General features: G+C 42.1%; 3 protein-coding genes and 1 long non-coding RNA gene across 10 annotated transcripts in view; 2 read left to right on the top strand and 2 right to left on the bottom strand.

The window, feature by feature from the left end:
* wdr24 (WD repeat domain 24) overlaps positions 1 to 6806 on the top strand; it is a 12996-nt gene extending 6190 nt beyond the window's left edge. For 4 of the 5 annotated variants that reach the window (XM_027024808.2, XM_027024810.2, XM_035530532.1 and 1 more), the window contains exons 11-13: positions 161 to 495; positions 577 to 761; positions 1107 to 2658. In XM_027024808.2, the coding sequence (XP_026880609.2) occupies positions 161 to 495; positions 577 to 761; positions 1107 to 1293 (707 nt within the window). In that variant the 3' untranslated portion in view covers positions 1294 to 2658. Of the gene's footprint in view, positions 1 to 160; positions 496 to 576; positions 762 to 1106; positions 2659 to 4949 lie in introns of those variants that run through there. The other variant, XM_027024811.2, reaches the window with a different exon arrangement.
* Positions 6807 to 6867: 61 nt separating this feature from the next.
* anks3 (ankyrin repeat and sterile alpha motif domain containing 3) lies at positions 6868 to 15844 on the bottom strand. Of its 2 annotated transcripts, none has more exons than XM_027024795.2 (16): positions 15751 to 15844; positions 15121 to 15316; positions 14546 to 14744; positions 14246 to 14367; positions 14006 to 14087; positions 13779 to 13896; positions 13519 to 13668; positions 12885 to 13010; positions 10807 to 10919; positions 10507 to 10668; positions 10198 to 10322; positions 9938 to 10079; positions 8942 to 9173; positions 8394 to 8453; positions 8187 to 8288; positions 6868 to 7938 (listed from the first exon to the last, which is right to left on the bottom strand). In XM_027024795.2, exons 2-15 carry the CDS (start codon positions 15285 to 15287, stop codon positions 8203 to 8205), a joined length of 1884 nt encoding a protein of 627 aa, XP_026880596.2. In that variant the 5' UTR covers positions 15288 to 15316; positions 15751 to 15844; the 3' UTR covers positions 6868 to 7938; positions 8187 to 8202. The 2 variants fall into 2 exon arrangements, with proteins under 2 accessions (XP_026880596.2, XP_026880595.2); XM_027024794.2 differs by lacking the exon at positions 15751 to 15844 and adding an exon at positions 15590 to 15731.
* LOC113586583 lies at positions 15228 to 16946 on the top strand. Its single transcript, XR_003411633.2, has 2 exons — positions 15228 to 15448; positions 16615 to 16946. It is a non-coding gene; the product is annotated as an uncharacterized LOC113586583 (long non-coding RNA).
* On the bottom strand, positions 16372 to 18460 carry c10h8orf33 (chromosome 10 C8orf33 homolog). Of its 2 annotated transcripts, XM_027024802.2 has the most exons (5): positions 18147 to 18460; positions 17564 to 17991; positions 17376 to 17466; positions 17111 to 17257; positions 16372 to 16749 (listed from the first exon to the last, which is right to left on the bottom strand). In XM_027024802.2, exons 2-5 carry the CDS (start codon positions 17987 to 17989, stop codon positions 16541 to 16543), a joined length of 873 nt encoding a protein of 290 aa, XP_026880603.2. In that variant the 5' UTR covers positions 17990 to 17991; positions 18147 to 18460; the 3' UTR covers positions 16372 to 16540. The 2 variants fall into 2 exon arrangements, with proteins under 2 accessions (XP_026880603.2, XP_026880601.2); XM_027024800.2 differs by having other exon boundaries at positions 17564 to 18460.
* Between the last annotated feature and the right edge of the window lie 218 nt (positions 18461 to 18678).

The raw sequence follows: 18678 nt of genomic DNA, 5'->3' as shown, positions 1-18678 counted from the left end.
GCCAATCACAACAGGACACTGGGCCAATGTGAGTGGTGAACACACACTCACACATCCCAATCGCGGCAGGACACCGGTCTCTCTCTCTCTCACACACATACACACACACACACACACACACACACACACACGTTTACAAACCATATCCCCCCTCCCACAGAGGAGCCAGAGTACATCCTACCCCAGGAAGCATTCCCGCTCCGACACGAGATCGTGGACCACCCGTCTGCACCAGAGCCACCGGCGGAGAAGCCGGAGTCGCCACAAGTGAGTGGCGGCGAGACCGAGGGCTCCTGCCTCACGCCCATGGAGTCCTTCAGCCTGATCTCGGTGTCGCAGCTGCTCTTCCAGCCACGCCTGCCGCCGGGCTTCTTCAGCCCTGTGGTGCGCGCCGCACTAACCCACTACGCTGAGCTGGGCGACGTGCAGATGGCTGTCTCCGCCCTCATCGTGCTCGGGGAGCGAATCCGCAAGGAGGTCGATGAGCTCACACAGGTATGCATCCCCCATAAAATAATGATACAATTAATAATTGGATTTTAAATGACCCATCAACAAATTGTGTGTGTATCATAGGAACACTGGTACATGTCCTACATTGAGCTGCTGCAGCGGTTCGAGCTGTGGAACGTCAGCAATGAGGTGATCAAACTGAGCACGTGCAGTGCGATCACATGTTTAAACCAGGCATCCACCACACTGCACATCAACTGCAGCAACTGCAAACGACCCATGAACAACAAGGGTTGGATCTGTGACAGGTAAATGCACACACACTCCCACCGAGTGCTTCTCTGACAGCACTTTTGTCTGAATTGGTCCTGTGCTGTTGAGTCTGTAGTCAAGGATGATGCTAACAGTGGACATGAGGAATAAAGTCTCATGTTCAAAGTTCTGATCTAAATTTCCTAGCTCATGTAAGATAGCCAGGTATGAAGCCAGGTGTGATCCTAAGCAAATGAGCTTTGAGGTGTGACCCTGTGTATAAATCTTGAAATGTTCTGGGACTTCTGGCAAGGACTTTTATGTATGGCAACATAAAATACAGCTCTGGTATCAGCCAAACAAAACCTCTGAAATTCAAATACTTTCGTTCTCCAAATCAGATTCAAACTGGAAGGAAAACAAGTGGGAACAAATATAGAGAAACAAAGTCAGGGTTGTGGGGCGGCACACAGGGAGGAAGTCGATAAAGAAGCTTGCGTGTCTGTGAGCAAAACTCGGTCATGGGAAATTGGCAGCTCTGAAGCACAGCAGCTACAATCAGCTCACTCTGTTGAAGTGGAGGGATGAGCGACTGATGTGAGAAAAGAAACGTCCCAATTCCAAGTTGGCTTTCGACAGGATATGAAGACACAGCTGGATGAACTCGACTCAAAAATCAGCAGGCGCCAGGTGCCATCGACCAAATTGAGGAAGTCACCCAACGCCAGGGGGAAGTGGTGACGAATGTCAGAAAGACAACAGTGGGACATCAATGTTGAAGACACACTAACACAACTATTTAAAAGCCAACAAGCGTTACAGGTTAAACTGGCAGATCTGGAAGGCTGCTCACAGCACGACGACATAAGGTGTCCCAGAAAATGTCGAGGGCACTTCTTTGCACTTCTCCGAGGACTTAATCAAGACCGAACTGGGAAACACTTTGACCCCAGAACTTGGAATGGAAGGTGCCGCAGAAGGGAGAGGAGTACACATCGATTAAAAAAGCGCTCAAGGAAAACCTGCAAAGCCCGCTGAACTCCCCCTAGACACCTGGAAAAGACCTAACTGTTAGTGAGGCTGCTAAAAATAGCCCATGTGGTGAAATTTGGGCCAGGATCATTTGACTAACTCTGTATTTAATGTACAAGAGTACCAACCAAAAAAGGGTTATTTGGGACAGAAAATGGCTTTAGTCTAATATCTTATCCATAAATGGGATTTAACAGTCCCATCAAATGGAACAAAATGGTAGCTACATTTAAAAGGGAGAAAGTTACTAGAGATTTTTGGCAAGCAACTCATCTGTTACTATACTGAGCATGCGAAACCTAACACACTAGTCTTCCATAACACCTTCTTCTCATCACATAAATCAGGAAAGAAGAGGAGTGGCTTAACAAATTCAGCCAGTTTTTAATTATTCTCCAAACCCGAAGACAAAAGAAGGCGGACCTATTTTACTTAAAGGCAAACTCCAACCTACAGAAATCACTCTGTTAAACATTCATGCCTCTCCAGGATGTTATATAGCCCTTTAAAGCTATTTGATCTAGTAGCATCTAAAATAAATGGCATCATTATATGTGCAGGCGATTTAAATACACTATTGAACCATAGGTTAGACACTACTAGAAAAATAAGGAAAATGAATACCTTAGAGATTCACAGTGTGCTGCAAGACTTGGGTCTTAATGGATATGTGGCAAGACTTGAATAGACTTGATTTAGCTGTCACTTTCTATTTGGTGTCTTATAACATCCACTCAAGAATTTATTATTTATTTGTGTTCTGTAAGGATCGACCTAGAGTTAGAAAAGGAGGAATAGGTCTGACTACTCTGGTCGATATTTAAAGCTACACATAGATGGTGCTTTAAGAAAACCTTGTGGACACTAAACACAGGAGCATTAAATAATGTAACATCCAGGACCGCAGTGGTAGAAGAAATAACCTTTTTTAAGAGCACGATGAAAATGGAGATGTGAGTTTGGCTGTAATGCAAGATGCAGCCAAAGTGTGTTTTTTTTTTGTTTTTTTGTTTTTTTTTAGAGGGGGTGAAAATCACAGCTCGAAAGGCTCAACTCCATCTGCTGCAAATGAGATCTATTAACTGGGATATGGCTAAAATGAAGCAAAGGTTCTTTGAAGCAGGCCCAAAGTGACAAGACTGTTAGTCTAGAGACTTTGTAATCAGCAAGCTAGAAGCCCAATTCATAACATCAGAAGTTCTATAACAAATAAAACACCCAAACTAGAAGGAATCCAGAACTCATTTGAAACATATAGAAACACATAGATACATACAATCAGAGAAAGCTAGTCAACCAAAAAATTAAATAGTTTCAACATTTTTTTAGATCCCACAATGCACAGTGACAAACGTAACCCCCGAAATCTCAATGGAGAACATAGCCCTTAAGCAATCTCAGCCCTTAATGCAGGGAAATTAACATGTACTGATGGATACCCACCAGAAAGGTGCAAGACATTAACGGTACTTAAAACCTGTTTTAATCGTATTGTGATGGGAGGCGGTTCCTCTGACCTTCTTGGAATGAGACCTTGATCTCTGTAATGGGAGAGAAAAATAAGATGGATTATAAATCTTATAGACCAATTAGAGTCCTGAATGGAGATTCTAAACTATAATCACCAATTCTGACTAAGGTTGGAAGAGTTGATGCCACTCTTAATAGGTGAGGGCCAAACTGAGTTTATCAGAAAGAGATAAACCCATAGCCCTCCATTAATAAAGGGAAAATTGTGTAATCCTTTTCAGTTAACCCTTCTTTTCATCTAATGCTTGGAAGGCTTTGATTCTGTTGGCTGGGAATGGGAATATCAATTGATAGATTGGATATATAGAGTAATGGATAGGTTTGGGTTCAGTAAAGGATTATACAATGTATAAAAACATATTTATCCCCAACAGCTATGATAAAAAATGAATGTCAGTGTCTCTAACTCTGTAGTGCTACAACAAGGAAATAGACAGGACTGTCAGCCTGACCTTTCTACAGTCCCTTTGCTGAAACTTTGGCCCAAATGATCACACAGGAAAGAGGATCGGAGGGTAGAACTATAAGGGGATTAGAATACAAAATCGGCTTGGACGCAGATGACATATTCGTGACATTCCAAATCCCAAGATCAGTGGTATGCCTGTTGATGAATATTTTGAAAATGTACGGGAGCAACTCTGAATATATATTTAATATTCACAAAACACAATCCCTGACATTTAACTACACCCATGCCTAAGGACTGGCAAAAGGTACAATTTTAACTGGCATTTACCACATATACAGTACCTTGGGGTCTACTTAACAATAGATGTGTCCTCTCTGTGTGGCATAAATGATCATATTAACAAAAAAAAAATTAACATGTGGACCTTACCCCCCCCCCCCTTGACACAGACACGAGAATAAGATCTATTATGATCCTTGCCAGATTATACTATTTATTCGCAGCTCTGCCTATAGATTCCTTCTAAACAATTCAGAGAATGGGACATTGCATGTTTCCAGGTTTATTTGGAACAAAAAGTAAAATTGTGAGTAACATTTTCAACCAACAAGTCATAGAATGTAGAACCTTGCTGCTATTCCTGAAGGTTTATGGAAAGGCAATGGCTACCTATTGAAGAGCTGCTTGGTTGCATGTAGAAAAGCTGTCACTCAATGCTGGCCTCAGACAAATCCCCCACAGTGTAGGAACTGTGGATTATATTTGCTCCATGGAAAACATGACTTGCACTCTTTTGTCCTCAAAAAGAAATACTGGAGGAAATGGGACTGTTACACTAAGGAAAGAGACAGTGGGTATGATGCACATCTTTCCCTTATTGTGTTTTTCTTTTTTCCCCTCTAGGCATTGATGATGAAATTCCTGTAATTACGGAACCTGTTTACTCATTTGATTACAGACACTGCTTGTTATTAAATAGCAATCTTTTTACTTTTTTGATTTCCAAAATCAAGCAAGACCTCATGTTCAAGTTCGACCTACAAAACCATTTGGCAGTGAAGTGTACAAAATAACAACTTAGGTTTTGCAATGTTAAGCAAGATCAGCTCATTGCATACCAGTAATCATATTTACTATAGCCATAAACTAACTCCCTGGTGCCGAGGATAATTTCATTATACCTGCTTTGAGAGTGATGTTTAGGTTGAGACATGTCCAGAAATATTTAACATTATTTCAGGGCTAATTCTTTATTTTGTGTGTCCTGCAGGTGCCACCAGTGTGCGAGTGTGTGCGCAGTGTGCCACCATGTGGTGAAAGGCTTGTTCGTGTGGTGTCAGGGTTGCAGTCACGGAGGCCATCTGGAGCACATGAGGGAGTGGCTGAAGCACTCCAACCACTGCCCCGCTGGGTGCGGACACCTGTGTGAATACACCTGACACCCACCCCTACTCCTCAAGAGCTCCAACCACTGCCCTGCTGGGTGTGGACACCTGTGTGAATACACCCGAGATGAACAGACCCACCCCTAAAGAGCTCCAATTACTGCCCTGCTTGGTGTGGAGACCTGTGTGAATAGACCCGAGAGGTGCGGTTGCATGTGCGCATGTGCGCACACACACCCCTACAAAACTCTAGCTACTTCTTTACTGGCTGTGGACACCTAAGTGAATTCACCTGTCACACACATACCCAAACAATACACATATCCTGCCCTAAAGTACATTAGGTATGCTGTCTGTCTCACACACACACACAGGGGTAGGGGTGTGTGTGTGGGGGGGGGGGGGGTGTTGGAGGTGTTGAAGAGTGCACCAGCCGTGAGTACTAAGGCAAGAAAATGAGAAAACCTACATATACATTGATCACCCCCCCTCCCTCTCTCACACACCTGTACCCCCACACACATACCTACCCACCCACAGATAACCCCAGCTCATAACAAGCAGCGTGTGTGTCTTTATTACAGCCTGATGGACTTAGACGGAGGGACTGTTGTAAAGGCTGAACATGCCATATGAATGCATGCAGATCTGTGAATCAGGTTTATGTTCACTGTGTAAATATTTCCAGCTCAGGAATCTGAGAGCTTTTGGACCAGCAATTATGTGTTCCTTCAGGACTATAGTATCCTCACAATAAACCTGGTTCTTTTGCTGTCCCATACCATTCATGGATGTAAACCTGTTTCACACTTACTGCATGTACAGGGTAGGATGGTTGCTTGATTTGGTACAGGAGCATTACCTTAATAAGATTCCAGGGAGTAACAGGTAAAAGGTAAGAAGTAGTCAAAACGTCAGCGTAATACACAAGGTTTCCAGGAAATGGTACATTTCAGACATAGATCCTGAAGTTCTAAAAATGTAGATCAGTTATTTTTCCGTACATTTCCAAACTTCGTTGCTGCCATAGCAACTGGCAGTGCAAACAGACACACCTTTAATGAAAAGTCCACCATCATTAAAATGACTTGCCACTGGAAACAACAAATGCTTAATTCTGATGGACTGAAGGAGTTTTGTTTTTTCCACTGTAAAAATGGTTATTTCTCTTACCAGTAATACAGTGGACAACAACTGCAGTTGCTTGATGAGGAATGAGGGAAAACAATTGATCCTTTCACTCGTTATTTTTGTGGCTGTGTTCATACATTTACATGTTGCACATCTAAGCGGTTGCAGGCTACAGTACCACAGCCATTATTTGAATGATCATTGATCTCACTCTTGATGAACATCTCTCTGATGTGTTTGTCTCATCTGTAGGGGATCCTTAAAAAGGAATGCAGTCTCTGTATTATCCTGGAGGATTCTTAAGTGTTTAATAGGCAGTGTTTTATTTGTAGGATAAGTGATAAAAGGAATTATTGTCTTAGCTGCAGATTGTTTATAGGTCAGTGCATCCATTCATTCAACAGGTAAAACATGAGCAAAAGCATCAGTCTTGGAAATCCAAAGATCTGAAAATATTCACACATTTTTCCACTTTTCTTGGAGTCTTCATTCTTACTGCAAATGTGTTTAGAAGTTAGTAGTTGTAGGGGATTGCATTTTTTGCAGTGCTTGGGATGGGAGGAGAGTTAAAAGTGTCAAAAGTGTCAGAATATATATAATTTATTTTTTCATTTTGATTCACCAATTTTATTGTCCAAGAACCACTAAAAAAAAAAAAACAGGACCCAGAAGTAGAAGACACAAATCTCTTTATTTGATCTATATACAAGGGAGTCATGTCATGAAATGATTTACCTGAATTTGTGTACCTTAGTTTAATTTTCAGTTTAATACTGAATCTGGAATCCTGGTTATTAAACAATAAATTGTAAAAAAAAATTCAAATCAATAGGTTTTACAACAATTCTACAGTTTTGTTAAATGAGAAGCTTAATCTTAATAAGCTTAAGCCCTGTTTGGGCTGACCATATGGGCAATGTTTAAAAAGAGCATCCCCACTAGCTGAATTAAATTTTTTTTTTTAAAACTTCTTAACAACAATATGATGATTTAATTTCAGCTCCTATGTCCTGATGCGCTGTAGATATTTAGATCCCATGCAGGCTGGGCGATTGTGATGTGGCCCAGCCCCACCTGGGTCAACTCTGAGAAAGTCGGGTATGTCCCACGGATGAACAACGACCGACAAACATAACAGCCGTTGACAGTAAGGTTGCAAAGGTTGCAAACTGGCAACCAGGTAATACTGGGTCATCTGCAGCTCAGTACCAGTGGAGGAAGAACATTAGTTTGGTCCAGTCTGGGTATCCCAGGACTACACATTAAATATACTTTTTGACAGGGTGTATTTACAAGGCAGTTTAAACTCATTCTAGAGGTCTGATTTGTTGTACAACATTGGTAGTTGCGTGTTTGAAGACAATGACACATGCATCTATTCACCCTCGGACCCTGCTTAAAAAAAAAAAAACAAAAAAAAAAAAAAAAAAAAAAAAACAGATTGTCTTTAATTAGGTTAGACCTGCACTCCCACAATGCAGTGGGGGTAAGTCCTGTGTGAACAGAGAGGATTCACCTCTCCATCTGTTTTACTGCTCATTGTCCTGCTTCCATTTGTTTATACCTTTTTCCTTTGTTTACTCCTTTGTCCTTCTCTCCATCCATCTTTCTGAATCATATAACTATTCAGACCAACAGCACCTCTCTCTCTCCCTGTCTCTCTCTGACAAGTTTAGGCAATTCTCTGTGTATTCAAGTGTGTTCAGGGTGGTGCAATCACCCTCTGTTAAAATTCTGAAGCTCCTGTGGGGGTTAAACAACAAAAAAGTAGAACAGATGTGTTAGACCGTATCCACTTCAGGTTAGAAGTAATTCTGCAACAGAACAAAATAGCTGTCTGTCAGATGACTGGGATGTCTACACATTACCACAATGTTTTGCACCTTTAAACCTTTAATATGGAAGTGTGCTAAGTCAGCAAAGGAGTGGGGTGTGTGTGTGTGTGTGTGTGTGTGTGTGTGTGTGTGTGTGTGTGTGTGTTGGAGACTGACTTGCATATAGTTGCTGCTAGTTCTCTTCCTCCCAGGTGTTAGAGCTCTTCTCTTGTGTGCAGAGATGCTGTAGACTCTGGCACAATTCTTTCAGACTTTTGGCTTACACACACACACACACACACTTATGAAAAACACACACCGGCTTACTTGCCAATTTAAATTTTATTAAAATTAGTTTTTATTACAAATATTTATTTTTATTACCTAGTTTCTCCTCACAAGACTCCATCTTTGAGAGCATCTTGAAGCATGTCAAATTATCCTCTAGAGAAAATAAAGAGTGAGAGAAGAAGAGAGAGAGACCAAACAGAAAGAACAAGTTACATTAAAAAGAGCAGATTCAAATGAGACGGAGCAAAAGCAATTTTCTTTTTGCCTGAGGTTTCCCAGTCACCCATTATCAAGTACTTAACAAGGGCTCAATTATGAGGCCTGTCTGACTCTACGCTCAGGGCACACCTGAGTTTCACATATCCAAGCTTGTGTAATGGCAAAAATAGAAGGAAGATGTGTTTGTATCCTCCTCCAGATACTGGCAGTGTGTGCTCTCCCTCCCTTACATGGCCTTTTAGGTTGAAAACAATAAATTATTCTCAAAATCTGACCATAACAAACCTTTAAAAGATAAGATAATAAGCAAAAGTAATACTGTATTAGATGCTGTAATATTACTTTATTGTATGAAGCTATTAATATAACACAGAAAGCCACAGATTATATTCATGTGCAAGACAGTTATAGAGCAGGCAGACCCTCTTGGGTAGCACGGCCATCGCCGTGGATGCGGCATGCTAGCTGCACGCGCACGTGTTGGAGTGCCTGGAGCGTGGTGTCCAGCGCCTGGAGGCGTTCGAGGCTGTGTCGCATCTGAACCTGCACGCTCCTCCACGTCATCTTCTCCTCCATCAGACATCCCTCCATCACAGTACGCAGCTCCTTCTCCTGAGAGACCTGGCCCTGCAGGGTCTCTACCTCTACGCAGCGCTACGCATGCGTGCACACACACACACACACACACAATAATGTGCCATTCAGATGGGCTTGATTTTCACAGTAACTGCCTGGTGGTCATTTCTTATCAGACCTCATCTGAATGGCAGTTATAATGGAGTTAATAATCACATACAATGTACAAAAGGCCCGTAGAAATGTTAGCTTAATTACTGATTATGTGGTTTACACCAGACCGTACAACAGATAAAAGTCCCGCCAACATACAATATTTGTTACAGAACTACGTTGTTGTCGTCATGGTACTCCACCCAAACATCTCCCCGTGTTTCTGTGTTCGTCCGTGTGACCACGTCCTCCCCGTGTTCCACACCTGCTCCTTGTATGTTGTTTATGTGTGATGGTTGTCAATGTTTGACTTTGATAGTCAGCGATCTCCATCTTCAGTGTTATATGTATTAATAAACGTATGTTCCTGTTTTACGGAACTGGTCCCCGCATCCCGCTTTGCCTCCATGCGTTACACTTGTCATCTTAAATAGCAGAAATAATATCTTATGGAGCTGAATAGCAGGACTTATAGATCTGGATAGCCATGGCATGACCAAATGGAACTGAAAAGTGGTCATACAGCTTCATTATGGAAGTGATCAGCAGTTACAGTATTACCTTATGGAGCCAAATCGCAGTTGTAATGATGCATTACTGAGCTGAATAACAGCTGCAATGATACCTTATGGAGCGGAATGGTAGGTGTAACGATACCTTATCAAGCTGTATAGTTATTGTAATGATACCTTATGAAGCTGAATGGCCATTTCCTGCATCTCAGCCTCCAGCTTGTCGGCATATGCCTGTTCTAGGGCGTCACTGGGTGGCCGGGCATTACTATGCCAACGAGCTATCGCTGATGTCATCTTTCTTTTGGGACCGAACAAACTAGGAAGAAAACAAAAAGAAGGCCTTGAGTGTTGAAATATGTTTGTGAGTGCGCGCGTGTGTGTGGGGAGGAGACAGAGAAGTAGTAATGCGGAGTGAGAGACAGAGTGTGACTCACGTGATGCCCACTTCTTTGAGGTCGTTCTCAGTCAGTGTCAGGAAGATTCTCAGGTCAATATCCTGCTCCTCCAGCAGGGGGAGGTACTTACTAAAGCCTATCTGCTCCAAGAACTCTGCCAGGTCCTATCACCAACATGAATACGCACACAAACAACTTACAACAGTTCCTCCATGTAATAGAAACACGTTTAACATATGCATCAGCTCCAAGTTGCGCCAAGCTTTCTATCACGGTTACTATCGCCATTCTGCTGTAGAAATGAAAAACACACAATACGGTCACGGCATTCTCTTTTCGGCATTCTACCTTTGGGCCTGTGTAGGAAGAGAGTACAGTGGGAGGGGGTATCCCACAATTCCCAGCGCTGTTGGGAGGAGTAAAGTTGCTGTTGCTATGGCGACTCTTGATCTTGGAGTGATGGAGTTTATTGGGTCGCCGGGAGCAACTCCTCTTGGCTTGGTCAGAGTCCTGAGAGAGGAGAAATGATCAGATTTATTTTATCGTACATCCCAGAATACAGAATTATATGATATTGGTGGTTCCTGGAACCCCATTCACATAAACAAGAAACCCCAATATCAAATAATGATCTGATGCCATGGTTACCTCATTGCTCTCTAGCGACGCCTCCCTGCTGAGGCCGAGGATGCAGGGCAAGCCCTCACTACTACTGCTGCTACTCCTCATGGTGGGCATGTCATTTTCGAAGAACAGATCATCTATGTACACACACACACACACACACACACACACACACACACACACACACACACACACACACACACAATCTTTATGGGAGTTTTATTGATTTGTTTATCACTGTAGCTAATACAGCTACTACTATGCTTCAACCTAATCTTAACCATAACCTCAGTGATCATCTGCAAAAAAAAACAAAAAACCCAAAAAGAAATGGAAAAATTCAGCATAGTGAGAATACAACAGTTCTTATATACTCACTGGCCACTTTAAGTACACTTGTTCAACTGCTTGTTAATGCAAATATCTAAATCAGCCAATCACAAGGCAGCAACTCAATGCATTTAGACATATAGACGTGGGCTGTGTTTGAAATAGCCTACTACATACTGCTCGCGTACTGACTGGGCCCCAAATCAGTAGGCAATATGCAGTGAGTGACCAAAATACATTTTTCCCAGTATGCAGAAGATACCCGGATAATATGCTACCATCAAATATTCCAGTACGCAACCAGAGATATCTTCATGGTGTATGCATGCTGTCATGCAACAGTGGCGGAAAATCTTTCACAAGTGGGAGGAACGTTCATATGTTCACGTGACCTCATAGTATGGTTTGCGCTTCTCACATGCTGGATACTATACTACATACTATTACAGGGACCAGTATGCAGTATTCAGTATAAATTGTGTGACATATGCAGTATATCCATGGTCAGGGTGACCTGCTGAAGTTCTAACTGAGCATCAGAAAGGGGAAGAAAGGTGATTTAAGTGACTTTGAATGTGGCATGGTTGTTGGTGCTATACAAAATGGGTTGGCCTGAGTATTTCAGAAACTGTTGATCTACTGTGATTTTCACATACAACCATCTCTAGGGTTCAAAGAGAACTGTCCGAAAAAGAGAAGATATCCAGTGAGTGGCAGTTCTCAGCAGTAACTCGGAATAACCAAGGTATGCAGGAGAGCATCTCGGAATGTACAACACGTTGAACCTTGAAGCAAAGGGGATACAGCAGCAGAAAACCACACCGTATGCCAGTCCTGTAAGATAAGAACAGGCAACTGAGGATACAATCACTGGATCCCCAAATTGGACAATCGAAGATGGGAAAAACATTGACTAGTCTGATAAAGTACTGATTTCTGCTGCTACATTCAGATGGTAGGGTCAGAATTTGGAGTAACCAGCATGAAAGCATGGATCCATCCTGCCTTGTATTGATGAATCAGGTTGGTGGTGTTATGATAACATGGGTGATACTTTCATGGCACACTTTGGGCCCCTCAATACCAAGTATTGTTAAGTATTGTTAAATACCTGAGTATTGTTGATGACCATGTCCATCCCTTTATGACAGTGTACAGCGTACTCATCTTCTGATGGCTAATTCCAGCAGGATAATGTGCCATGTCACAAAGCTCAAATCATCTCAAACTGGTTTCTTGAATGTGCCAAGATTTCAATCTAACAATGTGGTGGTAGGAGGGGAGATTCACTTCATGAATATGCAGCTGACAGATCTGCAGGAAGTGCCCGATGCTATCAAGTCAATATAGACCAAAATCTCTGAAGAATGTTTCCAACACCTTGTTGAATCTACGCCATGAAGAACTAAGGCAGCTCAGAAGACAAAGGGGAGTCCAACCTGTTACCAGTAAAGTGTACCTAATAAAGTGGCCGGTGAGTGTACAAGTGTACTATACAATAGTATTAAGTACTAGTTAAACAAGAGAAATCTACTGTAGAACCTATACAAGGTAACCATAATGTAGTACTACTGAAACAAAGGAACTACACTATAGTAGTTATATATGGTAACTGCACTGTTATATTTTTAGAAGGGAACAACACTATAATTTGTATAAAGGACTGATACTGTAGTACTTAGCTATGCAAAATGCTTCTCATGAAGGCCTGTGTAGCATGTGCCATTGTGTATGTGTGTGAGAGGGCAAACCGCAGGCAGTGAGAAAGACACCTCGACTGCTGTTGCTTTGACCATCCAGTTCATTAATGGGGGAAGTGACATCACGGTTGCAGATGCCCTCGCTCTGGTCGCCAACATCACGAAATGTCACGTAGCCGGGCAGTGCCAGAGGAAAGTCTACGAAACACACAGCACATTGCATCAAACCAGAGCAAACAAGAGTAATGCACATCAAGACAGGGTTTCTGGTTGATTTTCAAACATCAATCATTTCTTTTGTGTACACTTTTTTGGTAGAATAAATCCTAAAGCTTGTGAGTGCGTGTACTACTATTTTGATTTTCCAAAATCATGTTGCTGCCCATAGAGATAATGGGAGCAACAAATGAAGCCCAATTTAAGATCAAGCCCAAAAGACTTTCCATTCTGCACTTATATTTTAAAAATTTAAACTCTAAAAGTTATTCTCTTTAAACAAACAAACAAAAAAACCCATTTCCATTTCCATTAAAGATGGGAGAGAAAAAAAATTAGACCATCTTTCCCAAGAGCAACACGTTTCCCTTTTTCAGGCTCCCACCCCATAAAGGTTTACAGTGTAGGCTGTAAGCACTCAGTATTTAGCTTGATCATGTAGATCCAGTGTGGCCCTGTGTTGCTGTCCAGCACTGGTGCGCACGCGTACCGTGTTTGGGCGTCACCCGGAAGCGGGCTATGGCCTGCGGCCCGTCGTGAATGCTTGGGCCCCGGGCCCTGCCGCGGACACACCTGGGTCTGGGAGCCGCGCTGTCCTCCTCTGACGAACTCAGCTCGTCATACGTGCTTGCAGATGCGCCTGTAAAGATCAGCGATCTGTACGTGACTGTATGCCAGGGAAAGAGTGCGACTTGTATGTCACAGTGTGTGGAAGAGACCGTGCAATCATAAATGCGAGAACTTGTATACCTGACTTCACTCTTAGAGAGTGCATGTCTATAAGGCCTGCGATCTTGGTGTGGCCATACATCATGGCCAATGCCCTGGCAGTGTCGCCCTTAAAGTTTCTCTCCTCAACTTGTGCACCCTGCAACACAAGGTGCACACAAATGCATATTCTCGGAAATCAACCATATGAACAGGCTGTTTGAAAAGGAGAGTTGATGACGTGGGCACACACACATACACACACTCACGTTGTCAAGCAGATATTGGACGATGATCTCATGGCCTGAGGCTGCAGCTTCCATCAATGGGGTGAACCCTAAAACGGGCTCCCTGGCGAGGCAAACCACAAAAGAGCAAAGGTCAAGCTAAATTTAAAAAAAGTTCAGTTGTACAGTTTACTGATTATTTTCAGAACGTTTGTGTGTGTATTTGTTTGTGACTGAAGAAGTCTTGTGATGAGATGTATGTGTTAAAGTTCTGTATCTTACTTGATGTTAGCATTTGCATTGTTGTCAAGGAGAAATCGGACCATCTGTTGATGTCCAGTGCTTGTGCTGTGCAGAAGAGCTGTCCAACCACGTTCATCCTTGCACTCAAGCTCCGCCCCTTGCTTTTTAGAAAGAGACAGCTAAAGCTAGTCCGCAACTTAGAAAAATAAGATTTGGCCCAGCACTTTTAAATTTCTACAGTACGGTGTCACTGGAAAACCACTGTAGCCAGAAACACTGCTCAACAACAAAACATTTATTAAACTAGTCAATTAATAAATGAATTAGAGCAATTTGTACCTGTAGGAGGAAGTAAGCAATGCTCTCATTGCCACAGGTAGCAGCTAGCATTAGTGGAGTTAACCCTTTACCAGTGCTAGTATTAACACAAACGCTGGACTCCAGGAGCAGGTTAACAATGTTGTCATGACCAATGTATGCTGCATACATGAGTGGAGTCCATCCCCCGAGGTTCTTCCCATTCATATCCACATCCCCTCTAGAGAGAACAACACACAGACATAACACGGTCACGTCCTCCTTTACAGACCGCTTCCACATTCCCACAGGGCCTGTAAAAGCATGCCAACTCTTTTCAGACATTGGATGCAATGGAAATGTGTTCATTGGCTTTGGAAGAATTTATCCTCCCCATTAGCAGGTGACTCATAAGAGCTCTAGTCTAAATGAGACCTAATGCTCTTTCTCCGTTTGTTCTATGTGATTTCCCTTCTTTCTTTTTCTGTATTCTTTTTCGTTTCTCCTGACAGTAGCTACTTTATTTAAATAGCGTGCACTTTCTAATCAGACCCAGGCTATCCATGCAAGTGTTTCCACGATCCCGTGAAAAGCAGTGTCTGCCGATGTCATAATACCTCCGAATGCACTGCGCTACGACGTCATACTGTCCGATGGAACACGCGGTGTGGAGGTCCAGGGGCACGTCCAGCTCCCCACGGCAGATCGAGGCGCTGCCGAACCACACAGACAGACTCGAGGCTAGCTGCTCCGATTCACTGGCTTCATCGCTGAGTTCCGACATCCTCAGTGATGGCTGGATTATGAAGAAGACTGGAAAATGACATAGCGTTACAACAGCTCCCAGAAATTTTAAAGGAAAAGTCAGCAGTCATCGTCAGTTTGCCGGGTCATGTTCCTTTATTTGGGATTGTTGCGAGCAATGACGTTTAACGGATATTTAAGGTAATAATGCGAATGTTCTCGACTTATAAAATTCATAAGACGACTACACTGCAGTCAACCAAGTATTAGCACGGAACATCTCTTAAGTTATTTATTTTATAATAAGGCTAGGTTTGTTTATTATTGGGCTTAGATAGCTACCGAAAGTCATCAAAAAACGGTAACTTGCTGCAGGATTCAGAAACGGGTCTTTCAGCAAGTAGAAGGGTCGGTCAGCCATTGTCAAAAATACCAAAAGTTTCACATAAACGTTTCGTAAGACGCCGAACAAACATAACAAGAAAATAACACAGCGTACTTACAAAAACAAGGGTGTAACGGATTTGATTTTCTAAACAACTCCAGCGGGTTTTAAAAATCTCTACCGTAACAGCACGGGTACAAATTAACTTTAGTTTGCACATCTGTTCGGAATAGCATTAGTATACACTTGGTATTTGTAGTCTTTTAAACTTCATCTGTGCAACGGCAATCGCTTACCGCGAGATAATGGACTCTATTTCCCATGAGCGTCTACTCTTGCGTTGTAATACATCTTATTACGGCAATGTTACATTTTTCTTAAATTATACAACAGAGTGATTAATAAGCATGCTAAATTTGAAACTTGTTAAACTAGACCTTATTTGAACTAAACGCGTTTTAAACCATAAAACTGATCAATAGTTGTTTAGCAACACAGCGCTTAGGAGTCCGCGCACACTATTTCCATGGCAACGCCAAATGGGACGTGCGATAAGTTCAGAATGATTTTAGTAACCGTGATCAGGCCTGATTGTGTTAGACCATAAATCTAATTTGAACATGGACTGCACACTTCTTACTATTAATAAAGCACCTGTAAAAGAAATGACTGAGCTAAGGTTGAAGAAATGTAAATATCCTGATACTATGAATCCATTATTAAAGCAATACACAAGAGATACGTTTTTAATCTTTATTGACCAAAGTCATGACCGACCCAAACTCACTTCATAACATGATAAAAATACCTAGGTCCAAAATGATGTACTTTGATTCTGCAATGTATGATTCAAATGAAGGTGCAAGTTATGTGGGTAAAAGAACCACATCCATGCTCACAGCATCTGATCATAGGTCAAAGTTGAAGCGAAATTCTTCGTGTGATGGTCGTAAAACGAAACTCTCATTTTCTCCTTCCACAGGCTCAACAGAAAGTCCACAAGTACCCCGTGGGTTTTCCGCAATGGCAGTTGTCTGTCTACTTGATGAAGCACGGTAGCAGAACACAGGTTTGTGGGAGGGTTCTGACACAGCAGTGACCCTTGCTGAAGTCATTGCTATGGAAACAGAGGACAACAGGCTAATCACCTTTGTATTTAATCAAGAGATAAAAACAGAAGAAAACAGTATGTGTAATTGAAGTAAAATGATCAATGTTTACAATGTGATGCCACATTGTTCTGGAATCATTTAGAATATGTAATCTATATATGTAAATATATGCAAGTATGTAAATAAATATTAAATTAATTAATTTGTACATGTGCACCTAATTTCTAAACTATATCAAGGGCAATATGTCTATTTACTTTTAAGTAAATATTCTCTGTAACTGTAGAACATAATAGAAACTCACAATAAAACCTTGGCCTGTGTAAATGTATCCTGCCTTCCTGAGAGCACAAACACACGCATCACCTGAGTGTATGAGCTTGAATTGTCTGTCCCTCTCCGCTTCCATCTTCCTTCTGTAATCTCCGGATACAGCTCTCATCACCTGCCTCTTTTTCACTACGGGAGCTCTGGAGCTATGCAGGGTCTTCAAAGCACGAATGGCCTCCTCTCCTTGTCATACAAACACACATGCAATTCCACGGGTTGCTCAAAGAAACAGTGGTTCAACGGTATATACATGTGGCTCTGCAGGTAAACGACAGTGGCCTGACTGCATGGGTGTGCTCACTTTGCTTGTTTGATGATTTTTGAGTTCTCAGTCCCAGCTCCAGCTGCTCAATGCACCAATCCAGTTCTCTGCTCAACTGCTGCTCCGGAGTCTGTAACACCCACATCACACCCACACAAACTTAAACAAAGGACAAACTGAGTAACAGTATGAAAGCAGATTTGAGGCAAGCATATGTGCTCACTAACCAGTTCTGTGCTCTCTTCTTTTGGAGCTTCCTCCGTTGCTTTATTCATGGTTTTCTGTGGTTTGTCCTCTGCTCCTTCCTCCTTCTTCTTCTTCTTCTTCTTCTTTTTCCCAGTTTTAGTGTTTGAAGTGTCTGGGATTGGCTCTGTGCTTTGAGTTGTTGCCGCTTCTGTATTTTCTGCTTCCATGGCCTCGACTTGCAGCTCGCTACTGTGTGTTGTCCCTTCTGTTCCTGTAGGAATTTGGAAGTTTAAGGTGAAACCTGAAGTTGAATCTGACCCCGTGCCCTCAGTAGACTGGGCTTTCTCGGGAGCCATGGTGTTGTGGGTCCCAGAGGGTATGGACTCCAAGAGAAAGTTAAAGGCGAAGGACTCATCACTACGTTTCCATTTAAATTCACCTGAAGCTGTGCTGCCGTTTGACTGCATGCCTATTACAAACACACACAAATTCGCAGTCAAAAGATGGGATGCCCAAAATCCAGAGACAAAAAACAGGATGAGCTAATCTCGCTCAAAGATTAGAATGTTATCGGTCCCAACGTCATAGTCCGCGTTTACTTTTCAGTCATGTTAGTGGAATTACCCAGGTCTTGAAGTGCAGTATTTGTTATTCGATTGACATCCACGACTGCGAAAAGCAAGAATACCAAACCTACCGAAAAATGGATTATATTTAACAGTAAGATATATTTTTTGTAAACTTTGTTTGGCGAGCGTCTTGAGGATATCGCTTCTTTAAATGTGTTTAACCGGAATATTTACATTAATTGAAACTCGATAAGATGATAAATTAGACACTCTGTGTCTACAAAATAATCAGAAGTAAAATTATAGTGCACTGTATCGAAAAGTACAACAAATATCCAAGAAATACTGGCTCATGCTTGCCGTGGCGCGTACAAGTATCACTCTCCGGCTAGGAAATTTTTCTTATCCAAAGGTTCCGACGTTGTTTTTTTTTTTTTTTTTTTTTTTTTTTACAATTGTAGTGTTGACATACACGATACAGGACATCGACGCCAAATGGCAACACCAAAGAAACGTAATCTCTAAATATATTATATTTTGTCTACAATTTGGAATTGATGGGTTAATTTTCGAGTGCTGGCAAAGCA

This window comes from Electrophorus electricus, chromosome 10 (genome assembly GCF_013358815.1).
Source record: "Electrophorus electricus isolate fEleEle1 chromosome 10, fEleEle1.pri, whole genome shotgun sequence".
Lineage (NCBI taxonomy): Eukaryota > Metazoa > Chordata > Actinopteri > Gymnotiformes > Gymnotidae > Electrophorus > Electrophorus electricus.
This window is presented reverse-complemented; position numbering and strand designations above follow the sequence as displayed.